Genomic DNA, 27,932 nt, shown 5'->3' on the forward strand with positions numbered 1-27,932 from the left:
CCATAAATTTCACAGAAACTCATAACACACATGTTTCTACTTTTCAACCCCCAGGCTGAGTATTTCCTTTCCTTAAAATAGGTCTAAGACTACTGAGAGGACATGCTATCACCTAGTATGTGAGTTGCCTTACCTGCTCTTTCTTTTTCTTAAGCCTGGCATTTTCTTCTTGAATCCGATGGCATTCAGATTTTAGATTCTCTTCACTAAGCTTGGCTTCATTAAGGGCAATTTGAACCTAATGTGAAGCACTCCCAGTTAGTAAATAAATTTCAAAGGAAAAAGTCACATTTTCTCAACCAAATATCATGCAAATTCAATCTGTTACATGTTTTAGTACACATGAAACTTTTGCTCAACCAGACTAAGACAATGCTATTACTCTTGTGTAGGAAATATAGGCAGCCTCACCTCTGAAAGTTCTGATGCATTAATTGAAATAGCATCCTTCAACTTCTCAAGAGACTTCTGTTTTTCCAGTATCTAAAAGAAAGCAGAACACAGAGGCTCAGGTCTCAGCAGAGTCACTAGTGTACACACATGCTGTCTTAGTTTGCTCTCTATTGCTATGATAAATTGTGACCAAAAGCACCTTGTGGAGGACAGGGTTTATTTCTGCTTACAGCTTACAGTCCACCATCTGAGGAAGTCAGGTCAGGAGCCTGGAGGCAGGAACTAATGCAGAGGCCACAGAAGAACACTGCTTACTGGATTGCTTTCCATGACCCCCTCAGCCCACTTTCTTATAGTTCCTAGGACTACCAGCTCAGAGGCAGCTCTGCCTACAGGGAGCTGAGCTCTCCACAGGCCAATCTGATGAGGACATTTTCTCAACTGAACTTCTCTCTGTGTTAAGTTCACATAAAACTAGCTAACACACACATTAAAGGAAGGAACATGGATAAACATATCTCATAACAGCCTATGTTTTTGGTAAAAGTAAGGGATCCAATTTTGGCCTGGGGAGGGTCAATGTAATAATAATCCAACCATCTTAGTTATGAGATAATACAGCATCAGACCATATAAAAAGATGAAACAAAATAAAACATCTTTCAAGTAAGCCAATTCAAATTAATATCATTGTTGTCCTCCATCGCTGGCTCCTCCTAGTGGGAGAGAAAAACTTAAAAAAAAAAAAATTCTGCCTAGCCAAGCTTGCTGATGTACATTATTTAGGAGGCTTAGGCTTCCTAAAAAAAAAAAAAAACTAAGACCTGTCTTAGTTACAGACTGATGGGAGATATCACTCTGTAAGTATGTTTCTCTTATTGGTTGATGAATAAAGCACTGTTGGCCAATTGGAAAGCAAGATAGGCAGGACTAGGAGACAAGGAGAGAGGAAGTAGTAGGGAGATCCAAGATGGTGGACTGAGAGAGCACAACGCCAGCCCCTCTATCCGGTAAGATAAGACCACATGGATGTACTTTTAAAATATACGTAAGCTTGGGAGAGAAAAAGAATAAAATTGTTTTAAAAAGACAGAGAGTGGCTGGGTGTGGTGCCACATGCCTTTTAATTCCAGCACTTGAGAGGCAGAGGCAAGCAGATCTCTGTGATTTCAAAGTAAACCTGGTATATAGAGTTAATTCCAGGACAGATAAAAGTTACACAGAGAAACCCTGTCTCAAAAAATGAAAGAGAAGTAGAAGAAACAGAATAATAAAAAGCCACGTAAAGATGGAGAGAATCTGGATATTGTACAGTATTATATTGTTTTTGTATCGTTTGACTGCTGAGACAATAACAACTGTTAAAACAAATGCCGCTGGATCAATCCAATTTATATGTTTTAAAAATGCTTTGACTCCTAAATCTAAGTCTAAGGACAGGTTACTGGGGAAAAGGACTTATAATTTTGTTTCCACATAAAATTAAAAGCTGTGGATTCCTTCCAGACTAACATGGTTTGATCAAGCCAGACCCCCTGAAACAGTGTCCCAGATGATCCAACATTCAAAACAGCTGGGAAAAGACAGTCTTGCAGACCACTGCAGCCAAGATCTCTGCATCTTCTTAGGATACCCATGACAGCACCCCCTACCAGCAGGAAATAGTTTGGAAAGAACGACGCCCAAATTCCCAAATATCATTTATAAATGTTTGTTTTCATTTAAATGGGGTTGGTTATAAATGGTTAATGACCACAATTAATCTTTTTAAATGTAAAAAGGAGATTATGGTATAGAAGTGAATAGTTTGTTTTGGAATGGATTTTCATTTATTGATACAAATGTGAGGTCAATTTTTTGATATGTATATTTCTCCTCTTGTTTAGGTATTGTGTTTATATAGCTCATTTAGAAATGTAATGTATAATTTAGTACAGATTATAGTTACCTATAATAGTAAAAATTATGTTAGATTTTTACCAATAATAGTCAAAACTTATAGTAAAGTTAATTAGGATTTCTAGATATACAGAGATGTATTAGAGATGAATAGGCATTCTTCAAACCTTTCAAAGACCTACAGAATATGGCATTTAAAATGGTTTAGAGTTTTTCTTGACAATGAGGCACAACTGCTCCTGGCAACACCACCTGTGTCAGAAAGGAAAATGGACAACAAAGAAACTTGTTATGGAGTTTGCTTCCAATATGGCAAGATTAGCCATTTGGGCAAGATACTGCTCTTGTCTGGACTGTGTGACTATATGCTGTATAAACTGGACATGCAGGACCCACAGGAAAGTGACTGCTGATACAAGATACCCACAGGAAAGTGACTACTAATACAAGATGGACATTGCTGTAGGGTTCCTGCATGGAAGAAAAGTCTGCTAGACATTCTGCAGGACACAGAAAATAGTGACTGACAAACTGCCAATACAGGTGGACAGTTTAAAGTTTCCTGCTTTGCTGAGGAGTCTGCCAGACACACTATGGCCTATAGGCTGAAGATGGAACATTACAGAAGAACTTCAGGTGACTGACCAGGCAGTGAGTTGTCTCTGTCACTTCTAGAGTTTATACACTATCCTTTTGTGGTCTTTGATGGAGTTGAAGACAGATAGTCATGGTTATAGTTTTCCTTAGTTAGGATCAAAGATAAGTTACATATAGGACTTTAGACTCATAAAGATAGAATAGATGATAAAATATTTTCTTCAAATCTTGCTAAATGTTAATGGACTAAAGAACTATGGTTCTTATTTGATAACTGTTGTGTGATATATCTTGCTATGCTAAGGTTAAAACCCTTCTTTTTATTTTAGACAAAAAAGAGGAGATGATGGGAGATGTCATTCTGTAAATATATTTCTCTTATTGGTTAATGAATAAAGCACTGTTGGCCAATAGGAAAGCAAGATGGGCAGGACTAGGAGACAAGGAGGAGAGAGGAAGTAATAAGGAGGTTCCAAGATGGTGGACTGAGAGAGCAGAACGCCAGCCAGCCCCTCTCTCCAGTAAGATAAGACCACGTGGAAGTACAAATGGGTTAATAATTAAGACAGAGCTAGCCGATAAGAAACAAGTAACTGGCCCAGAGCTTTATATCTAATACAGAGTCTAATACAGTGTTATTTGGGGCTGGTGCAGCGGCGGGACCAGACAGGCTGTCAGAAAAAAACTACTGAGACTGTCTCAAAATTAAAAAATAAAAAGGGGCAGTGCTATGGCTCAACCTTAGAGTACCCACTTACACTGTATGAGACACTAAGGTCAGAATCCCAGAGTGGGGTTGGGGGGTCCACTGCCTATACTGAAAACAGTAGGATTTGGAGGAAAAGACATAAATCTCATAGAGAAGAATTCCAAAGACTTATAAAGACCCCCAGCTCCTCAAGGGGGTGGAAGATATAATTCTTCCCTCTAACTGTGAGCCATACATAATGATTTCCAAAGAATACAGTAAACAAAGAGCTAAAGAGAATAATTTAACAGAGAACTTTGGCTATTAATTCCTTAGCTAGGTGATTAGCTCAGCTGGGGTAGGATATGAGAACTATCTTCTCTGCAACTGTTATATCAAACTGAAATAAGAGTATTGAAATGTTGAAATGAGACTTAAAACAACAACAAAACCAACAACAACCAAAAAACAAAACAAAACAAAACAAAAAAAACCCCACCACCATAACAACAACAACAAAACCCACAAGATCTAAGAACCATTCAATGAGACTAGAATTTCTAGTTGCTCCACCTGTTCTGAACAGCAGAGCTAAACCACTGGCAATTACCCAGTGCTGAGAATAAAAGTGCTCTTCCTATGCCCTTAAGAATAACTCCTTGGGTTACTAGTTAAAATTCTCTAAGATAAGCCACAGTAGGTTCAACTTTCCTGACGCCTATTTTCCATTTAGTTATCAGCAAAGGGAGAGTTGGCCTCACTACAGAACCATTCAAAAGCCCAATTACACCATCAGTTAGCAGCTAAACTTACCAAGCCTTGATTCTTGGCGCTCTGTTCTCTTTGAGATTCTAACATAAGATGAAGACTTTTGACCTTGTCACCCAGAATTTTATTAGTTTCTTCAAGTTCTTTGATTTTATCCTTAACAAAAACAAAGACACTAAGATTAGTAAGAATTACTCATTCCATTCATTTTCATTTTAAGAATGTAATTCTCCCCTAAAGACATTTTTACCTTGTATTTGATAGCTTCATCAGAGAGAGTTATGTTTTGTTTCTTGGTTTCTTGACCATTTTTCTTTAATTCTTTGAGCTACATAAAACAGTGTTTAGGGTTAATAGTTGCAACTTAGAATTAACTACATATTATAATGCTTCCAAAGTCATGTCCAAGCACACAACCTCCTACAGAAAGCAACTGCTTACATCTTAGATGGCTCATAGGAAATGAAGTAAAATATGTATCTTTAAAAAAATCACAAATGGAATGTTAAGGCAGAAATATTCAAGCTGGAATGAGGGGAAGAAGTTAGAATAATTATACCTTTTTTTCATAATCTGACAATTTTTGCGTAAGTTCTACATTGTCTTTCTTCATATTCTCCAACTTCATAGCAATATGCTGCTCAGAAACTAAAAAAGAAGGGAAACCTGTAAGTTTGTGAGCCCAAGATAAAGCCAGATGCCCCAGTATATTGGCAGCAAAGGCATGTTGTCAGCTACTAAAAGGAAAACATACTTTGCATGACTGTTCTGCTCTTAAAGGCAGGGTGTAGCGATTGCAATGAGGGTATAAGAATATAAAAGTTTTGAAAAATACAGTGGAAGATTTTAGAGATACAGAATTTAAGGAAATGCCATAACTTGATTCCTTTTCAGAAAATGGGATTGCTTCAAATGTCATTTGCAAAAAGAAACTGAGAAATACAAAATACCAGTTCATTCCACCATCCTGTATGCCATCTACTCAAATAAGGATTTAATATGTTCACATGTAATAAATATGCACTGCATTGGCATTCAAAGTTGAACTGCCCACATTAAGTAATCCTGATCCCCCACTCCCTCAGTTTGCTGCTCTTAGTTGGCATCTTCATTATTCTATTGGCCAAGCTGGTGGCCTAGAAATGGTAAACTTCTAGGAGTTAATGAAGCAATCAGACATGAGAAGTCATGGCATCTCTGTCTAGCTTACAGAACACTCACATCAAATACCAATGCAAAGGGTTGAGACAAGGGAAAATGAACCTGAGAGAAGATTTACCTGCATATACTCTACTCTTAACCTAGAAGAAAAGAAATAAAATAAAATTTATTGTCAAAACCCAATTAACATATTGTTCCTAATACAGGAGTGAGAATCATAAACAAATGAGAATTTAGCAACAACTTGGTTCAGGATAATAAATCCTTAGTATTAAAACTTAAAGGCTGGGCTGGTACAATGGCTCAGCAGGCAAAGGTGCTTGTTGTTAATGCTGGCATTCTAATTCCATCCCCAGGACCTACATGGTGCAGAGAAACTGCAAGTTGTACTCTGGTCTGCACAGGTGCACCATGGTTCAAATGCATACAAATAGATAAATATATGCAACCTTAAAAAAAATTTAAAAAGACAAAGCTAAAAGACACTGCAAATGTAATTGGTGCTTATAATTCACAAATACCCTCAATAAATAAAAGTCCTCATCAGCACTGTGCTTAATAACACACATGGTTACTAGCTTAGCAATAAACGTATCAATAATTTATTTACTTGATATGATCTGATAAGTCCCAACAGCTAGAATAAACAAAAATCAATGTTCAAGAAGACAAACAAAATTAAAGGGAAAATATTTGTTTTTAGATATGCACTCACCAGAAAACATCCTAGAAATCCTATTTAAAGTTGTCTACCTGCTGAATTTAGAAATAATGTAACAGGGTTGGGGCAGTGGATAAAGCACTCACCATGCAAGTGTGAGGCCCTAACTTTGGATCCCCAGAACCCATGGGAATGACAGTACATATCTGTAACCCCAGTGCTCCTGTGAGATGGGAAGCCAGCAGCCTCCCAGATGTGGTATTGAACAATTAAAAAATAGGAAGGCTATGACCACACCAGGGGTTGGCCTTTGAGCTCCATACATGTATACTCACACATGTACACAAATATGGACACACATAAAAATTTAAAACAAACTAGGAATCTGATAGAGTATCATATGACTCCAGAGACTGCTAACAATGGTACAATGGTACTAGGACTGAAAAGGATGCTTTTCCAGAGGAAATGTACATGAGCTGGTAGCTAAAACCATCGTTCCTAGGAGGAGAGTAATGACCTCTAGATCAATAAAGCTGGTGCAGAAAGATTTACTCAATCTAATTTTTTGTTTTTTCCTGGCTAGTCTGGAACCTCTATGTAGACCAGGTTATCCATGTAGTCAGCTGCCTCTGCTTCCTAAGTACTGGGGTTATAGGTGTATGCCACACTACTTGGCCCAAATTTCTTCTTCTATTTTATTTAAATTTATTTATTTGTGTGTCCATGTGTATGGGTGCACACATGCCAGGGCATACATAAGCATATGTACACATGGAGATCTGAGGACAACTTGTGGGAGTGGGTTCTTTCCTTCAACCATGTTGGACCCTAGGATAAAATTCAGATTGTTAGTCTTGAGCCATTGTGCTGGTCCACTAAATTTCTTTGTGACTCAAAATATATTTCTCTTTTCCAATACTACTGTCTAATTTTTAAAAAATATTTATTTTATATGTATGAGTGTTTTGCTTGCATATACATATGTGCACCCCATGCTTGTCTAGTGGCTATGGGAGCCACAAGTGGGCACTAGATACCCTGGAACCAGAGTCAGACATGGTTATGAGCCACCCTATGAGTGCTGACAGTCCAACTTGGGTCCTTTGCAAGAGCAACAAGTACTAAATCATTGAGCCATCATCTTTCCCTGCCCCTCAAATGCTGCTATTTTTAAAGTAGTGATGAGATACTTAGGCCTATCCACAAGTCATCCATGGAATTTCAATCTTATCAATATAAAGTATTTGCAAATATCTTGCTATAAGAAGATGCCTTCAGGAGCTGGAGAGATGGCTCAGCGGTTAAGAGCCATCTTCCAGAGGACCTGGGTTCAATTCCCAGCACCAATATGGCAGATCAACACTGTCTGTAATGCCAGCTCTAGAAGCTAAAATGAAACAAAAAACTTCCAACACAGGAAAATGAATGACCATCTCTCTAACATTCCAGACTTGTCAATCAAAGAATAAGCTTCACTTATACCATTTCTCCCAAACTAACAAGAGCAGATAAGTAGGAAGAAGCAAAACGCAGGAATCCCAGGGAAAGCACAAGGCTCTACAGGTGAATGTGTATATCTGAAACACAAATTCTGCTCATAAAAAAAAAGGAATAAAAATGTCATAATATGTCCTTGAACAACCTATAATCTGTAACTCCAAATAAAAGGGATATTTTTGGAACACCACGGCATGTGATCAAACCAGAAAACTTGAGAAACATATAGAGATTGAAAGATGGCTCCAGGATGAGGAACACCTGCTTCTCTCATAGAAGATGGGAGTTTAGTTGATGTTTGGTGGCCCATAACCACCTACAACTCCAGCTCCAGTGATCTGACAGGGTCTTTGGGACTCCCCACCCATCCACGTTCTCGTGCACAGATGACACATGCAAATACATACAACACATAACAGGAAAAGATTGAAATGGCCTCATCTGCTAGCTGTGGGTCACTGTGGGTGTGATTGTGTGTGCAGTTTAACACCATGTTCAAGTCAGTTTGTGCTTCATCCCACTTCATAATAAGTCATCAACACTTGCTGCATCTCACTGTCTTTGTAATCAGCAAATATCCCATTATATAGATACATATTAGGTTGATGTAAGTTCCCACTCTAATAAATACTCTTCCAAGGTTACAAGATGGTCTAGCAGGTAAAGGCACCCGCTGCCTGATGATATAAGTCTGATGATGGGTTAAATCCCTGGAATCCAGGTAAAGGTAGAAGCTGAGAACCAGCTTAACAAAATTGTACTCTGACCTCTGCACACCCTCCATGGCATGTGTACAGGTACACATGCAGAACACACACATACGCACACACTCCTAATAACTAATTAAAAATAAAGACTGTCTCATTGAACATGCTTGTATAAGATCTTTAATGTATGATTGGTTATTTCTTTCAGATAGACAACTACACAAGGTATCTTACTATTTAAGAGGATAGTTATTATCCACTGACTTTGTTTTTAAAGCTTCTGATACATACTATGAAATTATTTTTAAATATGGTTTTAGGAATTCCCAGTTCTACTTACAGTGTACATGTATCTACCTAATGATTTATGTTTTTAAATCAAAATAGTTTCCTGATCAAAACTACAAATACGTTAACTTGTTCTTTTAAGCCTTTATCAATACAAAGATTTACACTAAATTACTTGACAAGGTTAGCTAGAATTATAGCCATTAGTTTGTATTCATGTTAGTAATTAAAAATAAATAAGTAAAAGGACCAGTGATTACAAAATACCCCATGTATTTTGAGTCATGTGTTGAGATGATTCGATTTACTTACAACAAGAATAGTTCTCCAGAAGAAGATTGCAAAGGAAAGAATTCCCAAGGCTGCAGTAACAATCACAGGCTTCCATGGTAGTCCATAAAAGTCAGGGCCAGGCTGAACATTAGCAGGCAATGTGGCAATCAACTGAAACAGACATGTTAGAAATAATGGTAAACCTTGAAAAATCTTACACAATATTCAGAAAGAGTCATCATAGAAATTCTAACCAGTCTCCATCAACTAAGTACTTCCCGACATGTTCAATACCTTCCACTTAAAGAAGTACAGGATAATGTCAGTCTCATTATTTGCTTGACTTGTAGTGTTTTCAAGCAGAATGCCTAAATACCTGTATGCTTGGCATGCATTTCCAGTTTCTAGTAGGCTTTGCCATATTGTGTTGTCTACATACAGTTAGAAATTCCCTGGGTCATTCTTTTAGATAAGTTGTTTTATTACTTTGAAAAGCACACAACAAGAAAGCTTTAAGTATATAACTAATCAACCTCTGTGGGTGCAAATAAATCCCCTAATATTTTACATATGGGCTCCATTTTTACATACACAAAGACAAGTGTTAAGTTCAGACAGCTCTCGATTTAGTGGCCATGCTCTCAAACATTGTCTAGGCGACTCAGTGCCTTAGCTCTAAATGTTTCCTTAAAGGCAGTATTATCACACACCTGCTCACCCTACTTTCACTGCCTGCTAATTATAATACTGGCCCCACCCCCGGCAGTGCCACAAGGAAAGGACTCCACCACCTAACACGGTGCCTGTCACCTCGACAGGACTCTGAAAACCGAGCCAGCGCCCTAAAGGGTCCCACACCGCAGCCCCGCTCGCCTCTCCGGGGCTGTCGCTCTGGGCACGCACTCTGCCCAGCATCGGTCCACCCGCCTGCCACAGCCGCGGCCCTTCCCCGGGGAGTGGGGACTGTCACCTCCAGTAGCTTGGCTATGAGGGCAGCGTAGAGCACTGACAGGGGGCCCAGCAGCTCGGGGTCCCCCGGGGAGGCGGTGACAGCAGGCACGGTGGCAGGCACCGAGTCCATCGCGTAGGGGCAGCTGCGCTGAGGCGACGCTTCCTGCCGACAGCACCGAGCCGGCTCTCACCGCTTCCGCCTCGGGAAGGACCGGCTCAGGGGGGCGGACACTCCGGGTGAACTTCGCCTTCCCAAGTCGCGGCACCTTCCGCACTGGGCCGCCAGGAAAACACGTCATCAGACAGCGCCCAGGAGCCCACGTCAGCGCACCCAGGAAGCCTGCGAGCCGGGTAGCCGGGGCAGCCGGGGCAGCCGGGGCAGCCGGGGCAGCCGGGGCGGGACTAGTGCGGGACAAACCAACCACCACGGAAGAATCCAGGAAGAAGGTGAGCGGGAAAGAGTAAGCCTAATGGTTAGCAGAACCATCGAGGAGTGAGGATGGGGAGAAAGCATCAAAGCTCTGGGCGGGAGAGTCCAAGTGAGTAATGCTGGGTAGGGGGAGAACAGATAAGCGCAGGAGAACTCGGGCGGAAGAATCCATCGAGGGAGGAGTGGGGACGAGTGCAAAGTGAGCAGAGATCCAGTGAGGGGCAATCCAGATGAAGAAGGCTCACCTGCCACAAGGGATGGGGTCAAAATAGCCTAGGAGCTATCAAGGTGGGATTATGGTTGGAGCCTGGGAAAGGAGAAAGCCACGTTTCTCTGGCCCCGCCAGAACTGGACCTGTCATGAGGTGCTAAGACACCGAAGGGACAAGTTCTGGAAGCCCAGACAAGCAAGATCAGGCATCTCTGGATCCCTTCCGAAGGGTCGTGGATCAGACTGACTTCTGGGTAATGCCTGCCCACTCCAGTCCTCCTCTTAGGGTTCCCCACTCCTGACCTTCACTTGGCTACAAACAGCCTTATGAAGGAATTCTGTCACTACCAATATCCCCATTTGGAACTCTCTCCTTTTTAAGGTTACGCGCTTTGTGGGAATGGACAAGGGTAATAAATAATCCGGAAATCATATTCTTAAAGTTGAAAGCAATGGGGATATTTAATTGGGGGGGAGACTTTGCGAATTACTAAATTTGAGTTTCAGGGTTGCAGAATAACAACAAAAAAACAAAAGACTTTGAAAGAACAATGAAAGCCCATTGTGAGAGGAGGTGGCTGGGTTTGAGCCCAGGAATACAAAGTAGAAATCTCCCCACACAGGAGGTTGATGGTTGAGGCAGTAACATTGCTGTGGGCTTGAGACCAACGTGGGCTACATGATGGGTTTAACAGGTTACAATGCAAGACCCTAGCATAGATGATGAACAGAAGTAAAGGGCTGGAGGGTGTCTCACTGCTAAGAACTCACACTACTCTTATAGAGGACTGGAGTTAGGTTCCTCACACTCTGGTGGGCAGCTCACAACTGCCTGTAACTTCAGCTCCAGGATATCCAACTCCCTCTTCTGGCCTCCACATGCAACTGCAATGATATGCTCTTAATCTCCACACAAACACAGGTGTATACAAGAATAGGGGCTGGAGAGATGGCATAGCAGTAAAGAGCTTAGCAGTAAAGAGCACTGACCACTCTTCCAGGGGACCTGGAATTCAATCCTCAGAATCAAGATGTAGTTCACAACTGTCTGTAACCTCAGTCCCTGGCGATCTGATGCCCTTTTCTGGCCTCCATGGATACCAGACTGGCACACAGTGCACAGGCATGCATGTGGTGAACAGACAAACATGCAGAAAAAAACACCCATAGACATACAAAGAAAATAAGATAGGAGTGGTGGCTCATACTAGCAATCCTGGCACATGGGAGACCAAAGCAGGAACGATGGCTACAGCTTTGAGAGTAGCCTTTGCTACAGGAGTGACATCCAGGCCAGTTCAAAATACCAGCAGCAATAGTAATGGTATTTTGGTTTCCAAATACAACAAACAAGATGGGGCAATAAGAAAAGATTAAGAAGTAAATATGTTTAAAGCTCTGACATCATAACTCTTAGAGAAAAAATAAAGTCTACAAAGTAACTGGTCTGAGACCTGTGCTTCCTCAAAAAGACTCTAAAAGACTGGACCTGTCTCCAGCATTTTTTTATTTCTATATGGCAAAATCTTAACAGAACTCCTTCCAGATTTGAAAAATGAATGTTACATTTTTGTCATCAAATGTTGATCACCTACTTAGGCTCTCTGCTTTTGTTTGAAATTTTCATGACAAACTATTAAAAAACTGGGCCATATCCTATACCATATCTGTGTGTCTGTCTCAAACCAAGAAGAGAGTCCTGTACATGCCTAGGAGTGTGAGGAAGATAGACTTCCTCACACATCTCAGCACTGACCCCTTGTGCTTCTTGAAGGATAGCATCATGAGGGTGCTTCTCACCAGAAGCATCATAACTAACGGCTCAGAACTGTCACATCTTTGCCAGGCAGCTGCCACCAGCATGAGCAACTGTGGAGAAAACAAGGTGGATTTGCTGCGCTCCATGTTTCTCATCCAGGCAGCCTCTCCTCTGAATTGCTGGGTAGTCAGCATCTTTATGCTGCCCTCTGACTATAAAAAAGAACCAGGACTTGGGAGGAGATCCCATAACATGCCAGACCCCTCCCTGGGCACGTATGTCATCCTGTCCGACCACTCAGCTGTTGCAGAAGTAGTATCTATTTGCACCTTTCAGATAAGGAAGCCGAGGTTCAGAGTTTAGTTATTTGCTATTTGTCATCTGAGAGAAAAATAGAATGGAACAGTGGTTGGTCAAGACAGAAGAGGGAGTCGGGAGGACAGAAAGGATTAAATGAGAAACAGAAAAGCACAGTGGAGTTAGTTCTGAGTTTTCTGTATCACAGTTTATGAGTTTTTTTCAAATGATTACAAGTGGACTGGAGAGGTGGCTCAGCAGGCGAAGGTGTCGGTTCCCAGAATCCACAAGGTAAAAGAGAGAGCTGACTCGTGCAGGTTGTCCTCTGACTACCTCCCATATACAGACTCGTGTGTGTGTGTGTGTGTGTGTGTGTGTGTGTGTGTGTGTTTGTATTCGTATATGTAAAAACAGCACGAGTATGTATAGAAGTGATCATTGTCCCGATTTGATCATTACATAATGTACACATCTATCAAATGTCTAGAACCCACAAACACCATAAAGATGTACAGTTCTTATTCTTCAGTTAAACAAGGTTTAGTAATTTGCACAAATGTTTAAATTGGGACTTGAAATAAGACCTCCCTAAAAACCTGTTTACAGAAAGCATCAACAGCAAAACACTATTACACAAGCCTCAAAATTACAGGCCCTACAGGAGACTCCTGTGACCAAGGTGACACTTTGCAGTTCTGGCATCACTTCGGCCTCCAGCCTCATCCAATTTACCTATAAAAATGTACAATATCCACACACACACCGCAAGGGGGAGATAAATCCTCCACACTTGGCTAAGCTATTAGGGATGGTTAAATGTCTTTCTTGGACTCCCAACTCTCTTCAGAAAGATTAGCCTGAATAAACATTTTGCCACCATAGCTCTTTCTAAGAAACAGATCTGACCAGGCACTGCCCTGTTTCAAACCTTCAAAGGGTACAGAACACTGAGTTTGACAGAACTCATAGCACACACACTGCCTTTGTCATTTGGCTCACGTCTCTCCACAGACACCATGGCTTCCCTAGTTTCCCAGCATCCCCTACTCTTCATGCTTCCCTTTCTCTGAACATGTTGTCACCTCTGTCCCTGTTGTTCCTATCACCCTTCCCTATCCATTTTATTCAACAACAAACTATACCTTATATTCCCTTTGATTCTGCTTACAACATCTCAGCTAACTCCTAACCGTTTCCTTTCTTCTCTACCAACTCTGACAAAATCTTCTCTTTCAAGTGGACGTCTCCAGGAGGTAAACCATACTTTATAATTGTGTACCTGTCCAGCCTTGCCAGGCAGTAAACTCTCATGCGCTAAACTAAGAGCTCTTAATTAAAGCCATCCACCTTCAGCTCTTCTCAGGAGTCACCTTTAGAGGTTTAGAGTTCATGAAGACATTTTAAATTCTTCATTCAAGTGAAGTCAGAGTCAACTTAAAACCTGCTATAAATCAGGCCAATGTGGCAGCCCATGGCTACATCATCAACACCTTGCAGGTATTAGTTGGAGGATTAGGAGTTCAAGGTCAGCCTCAGCTGGTGTCAATCCTCACCCATACCTCTTCCCTGCAGAACACCCCTGGATTAGTCAGCATTCTAGCTGAGGGAACTCAGACTTACCTTCTTACTTAAATAAAGAGCAGCGACATACAGGGAGCGAAGTGCTCTTCTCAGAGGTGGGATATTTGCTGGGTTCTCTGCCCTTGTCTCTGGGAGCTTTTCTGCATCATCACCAGACCCAGCAGGAGAGCCTGTTACAAGGAAAGCTAAAAGGAAGCAAAAGAAGCCATTATTTTCTTTTATGCTTTAGAATAAGAATTGTTTCTCTTCATTTAAATGTTTACTGAGTATCCTCTGAATACTAGTCATTGTGTGTAGAATGATTGAGTCTCCTAAGGGAAATTACACAGAGAAATTCAAAAGCCTTCTGTGCAGGGTGCCCCATCACGTCTCCTATCCATTCAGGGGAACTGAAAACAAACAACCCCCCCCCCAATTTTATGCTTTCTTCATATAGACAGAATTGACAGGCAGGGTTGGCAGATGCCTTTAATCTCTGCATTCAGGAAGCAAAGGCAGGAGGATTTCTGGGTTCAAAGCCAGCCTGGTCTACAGAGAGAGACCTTGTCTCAAAACAAAACAAGGACAACAAAAATCTCCACAAAAGCAAACCAACCAACAAAACAAAAAGAAAGAAAGAAAGGGGGAGGGGGAACCAACACCATCAAACAAAACCATATAGACACAAGCATATTCAGCCAACTGTGATTTGGTGTATTAGAAACTTGAGAGTTGTTAAAGGATTACTTTTGGAAGCCAACAAGATGGCTCAGTGAGTAAGAGTGCTTACTGCCACACCTAATGACCCGAGTTTGATTCCTGCAACCTACATGGCAGGAGAGATTTGACTCCTAAACATTGCCTTCTCCACACATGTACCATGGCAAATACACACACTTAATAAAAATATTAAGAAAAAGGCTTGCAGATACACTAAGGCTTAGCACAGTGGCATGTAGCAGGTACTGGTAACAGAAAGATGACAACTACATGAAATGTGAGCCATGCAAAAGAAATACTTGCAGAATAGGAGCTGGCCTAGAAATTTTGTGAAGAAGGAGGTGGGGGAAGGGCAGGCAGGGTTCCAGCTTGAGTTACATGAGCTCGGCATGTCTTGTCAGCAACTGTTAATGGAAGGCTAGACTGAACCTTCTAGGGGTCTCTCCCAACCCTTAAACTCAGTTCACTATTGATGCAGTACTGGCAATGGTGACATTTTCCCAGTTGGGTCAGCATCCTAATACTTGAAATGCATGCTATGACACTGGGAAGACTTGTCTGGGTAGCTGGCACCACGTGGGAGGATCTAAAGCAAAGCTTTAACCAGTCCTGAAGGCTTTGAGTCAAAGCAACTGCATTTCAATGGTGCCTGACTCAGTAAACAGGACCTTTCTGAATCAAAAGTAACTTGGAAATGTTACACATGACCATGATGTCCTCTGGAATAGAGCAGTCCCCTGCCGCATCATCCGGTCTTGGCTCAGCTAGACTTCTCCCTGCTGTGATGTTTCCTATATTTTGTATATTAGCTGGAGAGCAGGGAACACTACCCTAGTGACACAAAGCCCTTCATCTCTACAGACTAACACTACAGCTGTGCTTCACATACACACACTGTCCCGTGCACACCCAAAACACTGCTGGAGCTGGCAGTCAGTGGTAACACTATCTTAACATGCAGGAGGCCTTGAGTATGGTCCCCAGTACTGTGAAAAAACACCCCCCCAAAGAAATGCAGTAATAACATCCTCATAGTACTGTATTGGATGGTAGATAACACAATGAGAGCTGCTAGTAAAATGAGAGTGAGCAATACAACAATTAGGAAACCATTGAAACCATTATGGAGGATGTTAAAAAACAAAACACTTTTTTTTTTTTTATCTCCCACCAATATTTCCTGTGTGCAATTCCTGTGTATTTGCAATTACAAATGTCAGTCTCATCTGGGCTGCATTGTTTCCTAAAAGCCTACTCTCAAAAGCTATGTGGACTCCTTCACAGCATCTTAAAAAGCTGTATTTGCCCTTTGGAGGCAACAAATCAAAACAGGAACTGGATTGCTTACTGTAGCCATTCAGAGGAGTGGAAGTGTAGAGGGAGATCCAGGACTGGGAGTTGGGACTCTTACATGGTGCCTGGCGGCTCTCCTGGGGGCTGATTTCATATGGACTGCTGTCCCAGGCCAGTACTTCCTGTGCAACTGTCTAATGGAAAGCTCTGTCTTAGAGCATGTGGCTTTTGAGGGACAAGAGCTCAGGTTCACACTGAGATGATTTATAACGGCCAGGTTTGTAAGTTAATGAGGGCCCCTGGCTTCTTTCCTGGCCTCCATGCCTCTGAACTCCTGCTTCTCTGTTACTTGAGGGAAGATTTTTAAATCTTATACACACCTGGATTGTTCTTTCCTGCCTTTGCAAAGAAATAGTCTTAGCAGGCCTTCTTTACAATACATGTCTACGTTGTAGAGAATAAACTTTACCTGGATCTATGTCTTTCTCAGTATTTGGCTTTTGTGACACCTCTGAGGCACTCATGTGCCCAGTCACAGGTTGATCCAAGAAACCAGACTCCTCAGGAAGCTGCAAGTTGGTTGCAGGTTGGTCTGAGAGACCAGGCTGCCCTGGAGCCTGCAAGCTAAGATCTTCTGTGTTTTTCTGTGGTAAGTTGTCCTTCATGGGTGGCTGCAACTCTGGGGAGGAACATAGAGAGAGCTTGATCAAAGGTCCATTTTGGTTCACCCAACTGGCCAGCGCTCCCTCCCCACCCAGCCCAATGACCTAGACGTCATGTACACATGATGTACACAAGTGAAAAAGGAAGCAAGAGTTTTAACTTCTTCCCTCTAGATTAACAATGACAGAAGTACAGATTTACAAAGAAGGCTTCACTCTGCAGTGTCCATAAATGCATTCATGGAAAAGACTCCCACACAGCCACGCAGAAGAGAATTCCAGTCGAGCACAGAACCCAGAAACCATAGACAGAACATAACCTCCTTCATACCCAGGCAGCGGGGCTCACAGAGCTCATGTAGACAAGGGCAGCTTGCCAAATTCTGTCAAACTACTCCCAAACAACAAGGAGTGGGCCCATCTCCTTCCCTATGAGCCTGAGTGCATCTTTGCAGCCTATTTTACACCAAAAACTTAATTTTTTAATCTTTTTTTTTTTAAGAAAAAGATTGATCCTATTTTATGTGTATAGGTATTTTGTATTTCTGTATGTACTGTGTACATGCAGTGCCCACAGAGGCCAGAGGAGGGCATCAGATCCCCTGGATCAAAGGTATAATGGTTGTGAGCTGTCTGTCCTGTGGGGGCAGAAAACAGAACTCAGGCCCTCTGCCAGAACAGCCAGTGCTCTTAACTGCTGAGTCATCTCTCCAACCTGAACTTTCCATTCTTAACCAAAAGCTTTGATTTAAAAACAAAGTAAGCTTACTTCTTTCAATTCTCAGGGAAATTAGTACCTCCAGGAACTCTATGCCCACTACCATTCACATGCAGTGCAGCTACTTCTATTTGCAAAGCATGGATACCCAGCATGTTAAGGTGTAACTAGGGATCAGGAGCTTATGACAGGGTACCCTGGGGTCAGTTCAACACATGTGTACTTCTGTTTGTCCAGTGCTGTCAGAAAGCTCCTCATCCTGGATCCTGCCTTTGTTAACCTAACACAAGAAAACCAGGGCCCTCTGAAGCATAACTGTCCCTAAAAAGCAGGGAACAGAGGGACACCCACAAAAGATGAACATTAGGAAGAGTGAAGGAACTCACACAAGGCATCCACTCAATGAGCTGTCTTGGCCAATCCTTGTATTAAAAGCACTTAGTGTTAAGAAACTGTCCAAGACACATGCCTAGCAAGGACTCTAAAAGGATTCTAGTCCCTCAGGAAATAAGGCCAACAAGTGACAAATGAGTTTCATCAAATTAAGCAGCTCCTGCTCAGCAAAGGTAGTGATCAAGTAAAGATGCATGACAATAGAAAGAAGCCCACCCTCCCTACACATTCAGTCTAGTGCATACAAAACTCAAAGGACTAAATAATCAAACATTCAACCTCACCAAAAATCATCGTGTTAAGTGAATTAAGTCTGTCTCACTTCTGGATCTTAGGATATATATAGGTACATAATATACAAATATATATTTCATAATATACATATATACATATATGTATATATAATGAAAGTTGAAACTTATCTGTCTAGAGGAACAAAGAAGGTTAACTGGATAGGGAGGGGTGAGAAAAGGGAGGGTAGCATGGTGTAGAGAACAGACATTCTTGAAGTACATTGCATATTTGAAATGTTATGAAAGCAGTAAGCAGTACATTGCTGAATATGTGTCAGTATAAATAACTATATGAAGAAATTGTGGGTTCTTTGGGTTTTTGTTTTTTTTTTATTTTTGTTGTTGTTTTTTTTTTTTTTTTTTTTTTTTTTTTTTTTTTTTGAGACAGGGTTTCTCTGTATTGCTTTGGAGCTTGCCCTGGAACCAGCTCTTGTAGACCAGGCTGGTCTCGAACTCACAGAGATCCACCCGCCTTTGCCTCCTGAGTCCTGGGACTAAAGGCGTGCAACACCAAAGCTATACTTTGTGAATTATTTTCTTGGTTATATATTTCTCTTAATTTATAGTTTCCTTTTGACAATGAAAACCAATTTCAGCTGTCCTATGGAAGGTAAAAAACAGTATTGGGCATAGGGGGCAATCTGCATTCATGTTCAGCCTAAAAGGAAGCTAGAAGATAGGTCTAGACCCTCTCCTTTACACACATGGGAAGTGTGAGTAGAATTTTACACACAGGAAATGAAGCACTTTAGTATGACCCCCACCCCACCCCAAATACACATCCCCTCCCTACCACCTTGCTCCTGCTTTCCCAGACTAACTCCACAAGGTCATAGGCAGGTACTTCACCTTCTACTGGTCGAGCACCAACTTCCTCCTGAGGTGGAGGTGTGGCCAGTGGGGCAGTCTTCACTCCAGAGTATTGGTACCTGACAAAATAGATCAGGTCTTGTATGTCATCCAACACTGCAGCTTCTTCTAACACGCTGTTTTCTTGTGTCCCCATATATCTATTTTTATTCTCTCGAGTATCGAGCATATTCTCTGCCACACTTAGAATTCGTGACTCATGGGCACGGAAGATTTTATCTAGGACTCTTTCCACATTGTAAGGCAGGCTGTTCCGATGTGCTGATTTCAGCCTTATTGACATTTCTTGCAGCATGCCCTCCAGCTGGTGGACATCAAAGTACTTCAGGAAGCGATACAGGGACTTCCGGTCCTTGAAGAAGCTATCTATGATGGGTAAATCTTCCTTCACACTCTTGAGCACTATGTCGGGAATTTGAGGTGTAGCTTGTTGGGGTGGGTCATCCCCAAGGTCTTGAGAATCAGGCCCCTGGCTTTCTGAGCCTCCAAGCTCTTCTGGATCCTCAAGCTCCCATACTGAGATTTCTTCTCCCCCAGGAATCTTAAGCCCCAAGGTGTTGACTAGTTCCTTGGGGTTGCCTTTTTGTCGGTCATTAGGATCTTTAGTCTGAATGGCTTCCCAGAAGCCTGGAGTGTGAGTTGCCATCTTCTCATGACGGCCGTTGACTTTAGATGGCCCCTGAGCTCTCACATCTGCCAGATGACTTTCTTCTTTGTCCACCACCACACTACCTGACGCCTGGCCCACACCACCTGCCTCTTCCGATGTGGTTACACTCTGTTTTCCAATCTCCAAAATCATATTAGTTGCTTGTTTATTTTCTTCAGTATCAAGATTAAGGCTCCCCAAAATTACTTTTTCAAAAACCTGAGAATTCATATCTGACCTGTCATGAACCCCAGGGTGGTTTTCTTTAGACTGCAGTGCGCTTACAGCATTTTCATCCTCCAGTAGCCCCTCAAGGGAGTAATCGTACTCTGCTTCTGGACTTTGGATACTGGGCACTTCCAGGCTATCCACCTCCTGTGTCCCTTGTGTGGCCTGGGGCTGAGGTGGTTCCACATCTGCAAGGTCTTCCCTGCCCTCTGCTGCCTTTTGCTGCTGCCAAAAAAGATTTCTTCCCAGAGTAGGAATTTCTCTTGGAAGACCAGTTTCCTCTGGAGAGGAGAATCTAGGTTGATTCTGAAATCCCTCCCATTGGCCCACTTTTGGCCCACTGATGGAAGCGCCAGGGACTTCCATCCTGTCCTTGGATGCATCAGGCTGATTGTCTCCTAAGAGTGGCGAAGCACCCAAGGATTCCTGTTTGCTGTTATTCTCTGTCACTGGACTCCCCAGAGCTCTGTGTACCAATTCACTCTCTATGCCATCTCTGTTCTTGTCTTTGTGGAATGTTTCCTTTGAGATATGGATAACGGGTCCTTCTAGGCCATTTTCTTTTCTTTCAAAGACTGCTTTTAATGTAAATTCCTTGGCCCTTTCAGCAGCTGGCAGAGGGTTAAGCTTGCTGCTCTCAGGTTGATAAGCACTCAATGTTTCTGATTCGGATTCATGGTGGGCCAGGCCTCTCCTGGATTCCTGGATCACCTTTTCTTCTCCTGTTATGACAAGTTCGGGGTCTTCATCCTCAGGGTCCATATAGCCAGGTGTTGACTGTGGCTTCCGCTGATGGCTGGCTGAAACCAACACATCCTCCCTCTTGTCTTCCTCTGTGTTAGAACTCTCTAAATCCACCACACCTTGTTTTCCTTCATCTCCTGTGACAACAGAGAAGAAAGTATCCCCCCAGGTTGCCAGTATATCTTTATTGTCATTTTGGGTGCCAGGAGGCAGAGGGGGTTCAACTTTATCCTCTTTACTCAAGTTCGGATTTTCATCTAGTGAATATTTCTCCATTCCAGGCTTCCTGGGAACATTCTCATCTTCTTCATCAGTAAAGGATAGTAATGGTAGCTCATCAAAGCTGTCTGCATTCTCCTCTTCATTCTCCACTGGGTAATATTCAGCACCTGGTTCTTCATCCAAATCATCTTCTAAAGAAGTGACCAGTCTGGTTGCCTCATCGTCAGATACCAGTGCATCAGTGGTTGAGCCAAACTTGGTTTTCAAGTCAATAGTCGTTTCTGTTTCCAGGACGTTGTAAGTATCTATCATCTCCTGTTCCACCGAGACGGGAGAGCTGTTATTGGTTCTCTTTTCACTTCCTGGCACTTTTAATTTATCATGCAGCATTTCTTCAAAATTGTCCAGTGGAGACTGCACTCCCTGAGCGTTATCCACCGCACTATTGGCGTGAGGGTGGCTCTCCTGGGCCGAGGACTGTTCCTGCAGTTCCTCAATGCTCTCCAAGAACACTCCTTCTCGTTCCCCTGAGTCCACTTTGGCTGGCTCAGGCTCAGGTACAGGGTCAAGTTCAGACTTCTGAGTCCCTTCAGGAGATTTCACACCATACTGAGAAACTTCTTCAACTTCCTCAGACTCCTCAGGTGCAGAGTCCTGCAGTTCCAAAGAACCTAAAAGTTCTTCTACATTATAATTATGAAAATCATCTCTTCCTCCTTCAAAACAGACAAAATCTGTCTCCTGTATGGAAAGAAAACAAAAACATTCGTGTCTCAACAATCAAGTGTCCCAAGAATATCCTTTTACCAGTGACAGGGAAAACTCCAAGTTTGTGCCTGTTCTAGAGCTAGTGTTGGGCCAGTACAGGGACATTAGATGGGAGCCCACTTTCTTTCTCTCCTCCTCAGGAGAAGACTGACTCATGTAGCTAGTGAGTTTGCTTGGCTCCATTCCTGGTTTCTGTTTGGAAAATAATCTGTTCCCCCATGCTGTCAGTTTTATGGGGACAGTTGGAGGCTCCCAGTTAGCTGGTAAATCTCTTATTCTACACTAAAATTATTTCTGCACTTTTCAAAAACTGTGTCATATTCTCTAAAAAGCATAGTGAGTAAACAAATGGTGACATGTTATTCTCCCTCTGCGTGACTTCTGCATTTCTCAGTTTGTTCTGAACACTTGGTGATGAGTTATATTGTCAGCTTGACAACATTTATAACTGCCTGGGAGACAAGCCTCTGGGCATAGCTGCTAAGAGTTTCTAGACCCAGCTAACTGTCAAGGGAAAGCCCACCTTGCATTCGGACAGCACCATTTCCTGGGCTGAGGTCCTGGATGATATAAGAAGGAGAAAGCAACCTTAACATCAGGATTCATCTCTCCCAGATTCTGAAGCACAGATACAAGCAGCCACCTTGAGCTCCTGCAGACAAGGCTCTCTGCAGGGATGAACTCTACTTTCAAACTGTGAGCCAAAATAAGCCCTTCTTTCTTGAAGCTGCATTTGTCAAGTCCCCCCTGCCATTTCTATGCCTCATGGCCTGGATGCTCAACTGGGGAGCCGCAGGACCATCGAGCTTCTCTACCCCAAGTCCTCTATGCCTTATGTCTCTGCCTGGCTAGCTAGAGACTAGCAGAAATCCCTGGCTGTCATGGCCTAAGTCTAAATGGATTTTTAGAACATATTTTCCTTGGATTTGGAAATACTTATGAACTTGAAAAGTATCTCACTGACAGAGAGGCACATAGAGAGTGAGAATTCAAAGCAGCACCTAAGACCATCAGAAAACACAGATACTTACGATTCATAACAGTAGCAAAATTACTGTTATGAAATATCAATGAAAATAATTTTATGGTCGGGAGTCACCACAGCATGAGGAACTGTGTTAAAGGGTCACAGCATAGGAAGATTGAAAGCCAGTGCCTTAGCAGGATGAAAAATGGTGTCAGACAGGATCTCCACTTTGATTATTACTGGAGCAACAACTTGAAAACAAGGTTCAGTTCTGTAAGACTTCTCTGCAGGGATTGATATCTGCTTTTAAGACTATTCGTAAATCTTTTTTCTTTTTCCCACAAGTAAGTAATTTGTGGGAAATCATACAATGAGTAGAAAGGCAAAAGAGCAACTAAGATAATTGTTGCCCCCAACCAAACTTTCACAATATTCTGGAGAGACCTGTCCAGTGCAGAAGGGGTTAATGACTTTTTTTTATCATCGCATACATTTCTGAGCTATTTTCTTAATGTCAACAGAAGGGTGTCATGGGAAGTATAATGAGAACACAGAATCCAAAACAGGTGAGGTCTCAGGGCTGATGAACATCTCCCATCCTGCATAGTCTTTGTCAACAGAGAAGCCCAATGGGTATTACAATACCAATGCCCTGAGAGCATGAAGGACTATAAAGAACAGTAACAGCTCTGTGACACTGGCCACTTCCTCATGAACTACCCTACATCAGCAGCTTTGTGTTCTGCAGGCTTGAAACCCAACCTCACGTGGAGCCCTCAGCATCGCTTTCCCAGTCTGTGGCATCAGTGTTAAATAAGTGTAAGAACAGGTCTGTACACAATTTAGAATTTGATTAACTGATCCTGATTTCTATGTATATAAAATGTTTAGTACCCACTGAGTAATTTTCAAATTGGGACACTTCTTTTTGCTTGTAAAATAAAATTATTTACCTCTTTGATAACTAAGTACAAGGATTTTTTTCTTCTTCTTTTTTGGTCTTTTGAGACAAGGTCTTGAATAGTTCAGGCTGGCCCTGATCCTGCTCCCAAATACTAGGATAATAAGTGAGCATCATCACACTTCGCTAATGTATTAAATCCTTAACTTCCACATGAAGAGAGAGAGAGAGAAAAAGAGAGAGAAGCCCTGTAATCAGTCTACAGCCTCCTGTAAGAAACTTTAGTATATTAAACTATTCTCAGACTATATAATCTCCTACAAATGCCTACAAATGTTCTTCTTTTTCAGTTAGTCTGATTCCAAATTAAAATCTGATATACAAATGTTGTGTTGTTTTCCCCTGTCCAAAACATATTCACCGACTTTAAAAGAGTTAATTGCACCTTATAAGAGCTGTAAGGGAAAATGCAATGTCTTGCCTAAAACTGTCTTTAGCTGGCACTACCAACACCACCACAAGTTTTAATTGATTACAGCTGAACCTACAAGCCCATTTGTAACTGAGAACAACTTACATCCGCTGGAATGTATAGCTCCTCTGCCGTGTATTTGTAAAGTACCTTGATCAAATCTTTTGGAAAGTATCCAAAGACTCGTCCAACCTATGTGGAAAAAAAAAGAAGGGCAAAAGGGACAAATACCAATTAAGTTCTTACAAGAAATCAAAGGAGGGTTTTAGCAGTGACAGGAATTACATAGACAAGACAGGCCAAGAGAAATAGATGTTTGCTGCTAACAATGCCACTGCAATGATTGTGCCAATGACAATTAGTGTTGTTAAACCAACAGTTCTCCAAGGCACACTCAGCACAAAGCCTTACAGTAACTAGAGTTCTGTGAAGGGAAGCTTCCTCTAAACTGTATGGCTCAGACTTGGCACACCAAAGCCAACTAGAAACACACTTCCAAGTGATCTCTGGCAAGAATTTACATGAGCACTTGATAGCATTGCTCATGAACCACTTCTTACAAGCCCCCATAAACCAATTCACAGTACCCATGGAAATAAACAGAAGCCAACAAGACTTCTGAAATGTATGCCGCTACAACAAATAATGTCTGTTGATACCATATGCTATGGTAGCTTTTTCCAAAAACAGTATTTAGAAGTATTTGGGGTATTAAATAAAATTATGATGTAATACATACTTACCTACCTCTCAGGTTTCAGTTCCATATAAAATAAATCTACAGAAAACAATCCCAGTCTTTCCCAGACGCGAAGTTAAGATATATTGAATGTGCATACAGTGTATAAAAGCTCCATTTGAGAAACTGTCCTTCACTAGCCACAGTCTAAAAGGAAGCAAGGACCTATTCCCAACCAATAAAGTAGACTGACAGATGGACAGACAGGCAAGTCAGGGGCACAATAAGAAGAAAGGCCACCTTATCTCTAGTTCTAAAATATCACCATTCAACAGTGTTCTTGATTTATCTGGGAAGCATCTGGAGACAGTGTTAGTAATAGAATAAAACCCCGAAGATTAGATAAGATTTGGGGCATGAAAAGCTACAAGACTGGCAGATAAATCCTGAAACTCTAGGAAACCAAAAAGGACTGTCGGATGAGAATTAGGATATTTAAAAAAAGTCATCTGAAAGCTAGGGAGACATTTTAATTCCATACATGGTGAGGTTCATGAAATGAGAGGGAAGACTGAGCAGAAATACATGTTTCCCTTCTGCAGGAATTCAATGCTATAGAGGTTGAGCTAGAAAAGTAAAAGAATCCAGAGATGTGTGAAAAAGAAACGGGAAGTTCCTTCTCGATCTGTCAGTCCCTCTCTGCAGTCTCTAGGAATCACAGGCCTCACAGAAGTAATTCTTATGTCTAAGTTTGCTTCTGTGCAGCATCCCTGCCAAAGTATTGCTGATTTGATATGGGGGTGGGGAGCACAGAGTCTGCCTCAGGAAGGCCAATTCTGCCTGAGCTACTAAGAGAGTAAATGTAATTAAGTGCTACAGTGCCCTGTTAGGAAATATTCAGAAATGAAGGTAGATAAGACACCTGGCTTTTGACTTGATAGTGAGCTGGAACACCAGCTGGCTGACAAGCACAGTAGTAAAATGACTGTGACAGGAGCAGGGCAAACAGAGTCCCACCCAAGTACATATCTACCAGCAAAGATCACCAGGCTGGATGCTAAAGCAGGGTTCCTTAGGGAGACAAAGCGAAGGCTGGGCTGCAGGATGCTTGCCGATGATGTAGAAAATCTTGGTTTGATCTGAAGCATTATACAAATGGGGCACACCAGTAATCTCAGCACTGGGGAGGCAAAGGCAGGAGGATCAGAAGCTTAAGGCTAGCCTAGATACATGAGACCCTGCCATTAATGGAAAGGAAGGGAGGAAGGAAGGAAGCAGAATAAGAGCTGTGAAGTAGACAGAACAGAATGTCTAGAGGTGAAAAGTCTAACAGGCTAAAGGAAAACAAAGCCAGTTTATTTATCCAAAAGCCCAAAGGCGAAGACGATAGAAGGGTCCTAACCAGTGTGTGATCAAATGGCTGGCACGCAGGTTCTGGGGAAGAGCTCCAGAGTGGAGACTTATCAAGACACCACTGGAGACACGAGAAAAGAGCACAGATACTTCCTCATATACGTGCTGCTGCTGGGATGCTATAGAAATAAAAGGGCTGTGCCCCACTACTCGATGCTTTAAAAAATCCCCCAGGGAAGCTGAAAAAAAGATTTTTCTCTCTAGGGGACTACTAGAACCTTCTTCTGTGTTGGTTATTTTGTGTTTCACTGAGAGTGAACACTTAGCATGGTTGGGAGTAGGGGTGTTTCTAAGGTGGAACAGTCCCACGGGTCATCACAGACCCTTTAGTCAACAACCTTCCATGTATCAGTGCTCTTCAAAGGGAAAGACAGCTCTCATGCTTTTCAGCCAGGTCACTGCTGGAGAGTCTCCTTCTTAAATATACCAGAGCATGATGGGTACAGTCATTATCTGCCATACCTGATACCAAGAGGCCCAAAGAGTGTAGGGAACGAAGTCCCAGGGGAAACTTCCAGGCACAAAGAAAAGCAAGGAAAAGATTCCTTAGAAGTAACAAACAAAACAAAAAAGGATGCATGCAATGAACACAGTATTTCCCCTTTTGTTTATGCCTGCCTACATATGTATATGTGTATGTTCATGTATGTGCAGGTCTGTATATGTACAGTATGTATGTGTGCCCAAGCATGTGCATGTGTGTGTGTGTGTGTGTGTGTGTGTGTGTGTGTGTGCCAGAGTGTGCGAATGTGCAGTTGAGTATGTGTATGTGTGTATGGGGATGTGTAATTGTGAAGGTCAGAGATTGTCATTCCTCAAGTGCTGTCTGCCTTTTTGGTTTTTTGGTTGGTTGGTTGGTTTTTGTGTTTTGAGATAAGGTTTCACTATGTAGGCCAGGCTGGCCTTAAAATCACAAAGGTCTGCCTGCTTCAGCCTCACTCACATCTCACCTTGTGTTTTTCACTCTTCAGGTAGGTGAGGCTGGTCAGTCTATGCATCCTAGAGACCCACCTATCCAGCACCTCCTGGACTTGTCATTATAAGCTCACCCATGAAGCTTGGCTTTTTAAATTAGGTTCTGGGATCAAATTCAGATCCTGGCTGAGATATCTCCCTATCCCTGTTTCAGCTTTTTGGCTTTTTTTTTTTTTAAAACAGAGAAAAGTCACACAAACTTTAGTCCTACACAACTTAAATGCTATCTTGCATATAGCTTATAAGATTGAGTCTAATGACCACAAATATTTCTTAAGGCAGTGAACTTTTAAGATTTCCAGGTCTTTGCCATTCTGACTTATATGATATGACCAGCTTCCTAAATAATAGCTTTGGGGCAACAGCCAGAACCACTTCAGTTCTGTTTCAGAAACCTCTGTTTTGCCCCTACTATATGTCAGGCCTGAGGCCTGCTAGGACCATAGAGCTGCCTTCTGTTTACAGTCTAGGAAAGACACTATCAGTAGCATTTAAATCTGCAGTGCTACAAAATTCAACAAAAATAAGGAAATAAAGTTTTTCATTGTTTTACTTACACTTCCAGCCCAAACTTCAGGGAATTCCCCAGCAAGTTTGTAGTAGACATACACATGGTCGCCTTTTTTAAAATTCACAAAACGACAGTCAGGGCCTGTAAAGTCTGCAAGAGCTTCACCATGGTACATTAACACTGTATTCAGAAATGGAAAGTAACAAAACAAGACAACGTTAGGATTTGACTTTTCACAGCCTCCCATACTTTTTTTTTTTTTTTTTTTTTTTTTTTTTTAAGACAGGGTTGAATGTATCCCAAGCTGGACTT

At 42.0% G+C, this 27,932-nt stretch overlaps 1 protein-coding gene across 1 annotated transcript in view; it reads right to left on the reverse strand.

Annotated features, from left to right (window-relative positions):
* The window catches only part of Mia3 (MIA SH3 domain ER export factor 3), a 40,760-nt gene that overhangs the window by 9,110 nt on the left and 3,718 nt on the right, over positions 1–27,932 (reverse strand). The window contains exons 2-13 of the mRNA XM_051186485.1: positions 27,667–27,800; positions 24,148–24,234; positions 19,071–21,675; positions 16,625–16,834; positions 14,203–14,348; positions 8,975–9,106; positions 5,625–5,646; positions 4,905–4,993; positions 4,596–4,673; positions 4,391–4,501; positions 412–483; positions 134–238 (exon numbers count right to left, since the gene is read on the reverse strand). Coding sequence (XP_051042442.1) covers positions 134–238; positions 412–483; positions 4,391–4,501; positions 4,596–4,673; positions 4,905–4,993; positions 5,625–5,646; positions 8,975–9,106; positions 14,203–14,348; positions 16,625–16,834; positions 19,071–21,675; positions 24,148–24,234; positions 27,667–27,800 — 3,791 coding nt within the window. The remainder of the gene's footprint in view (positions 1–133; positions 239–411; positions 484–4,390; positions 4,502–4,595; positions 4,674–4,904; positions 4,994–5,624; positions 5,647–8,974; positions 9,107–14,202; positions 14,349–16,624; positions 16,835–19,070; positions 21,676–24,147; positions 24,235–27,666; positions 27,801–27,932) is intronic.

This window comes from Phodopus roborovskii, unplaced genomic scaffold (genome assembly GCF_943737965.1).
Source record: "Phodopus roborovskii unplaced genomic scaffold, PHOROB, whole genome shotgun sequence".
Classification (NCBI taxonomy): domain Eukaryota; kingdom Metazoa; phylum Chordata; class Mammalia; order Rodentia; family Cricetidae; genus Phodopus; species Phodopus roborovskii.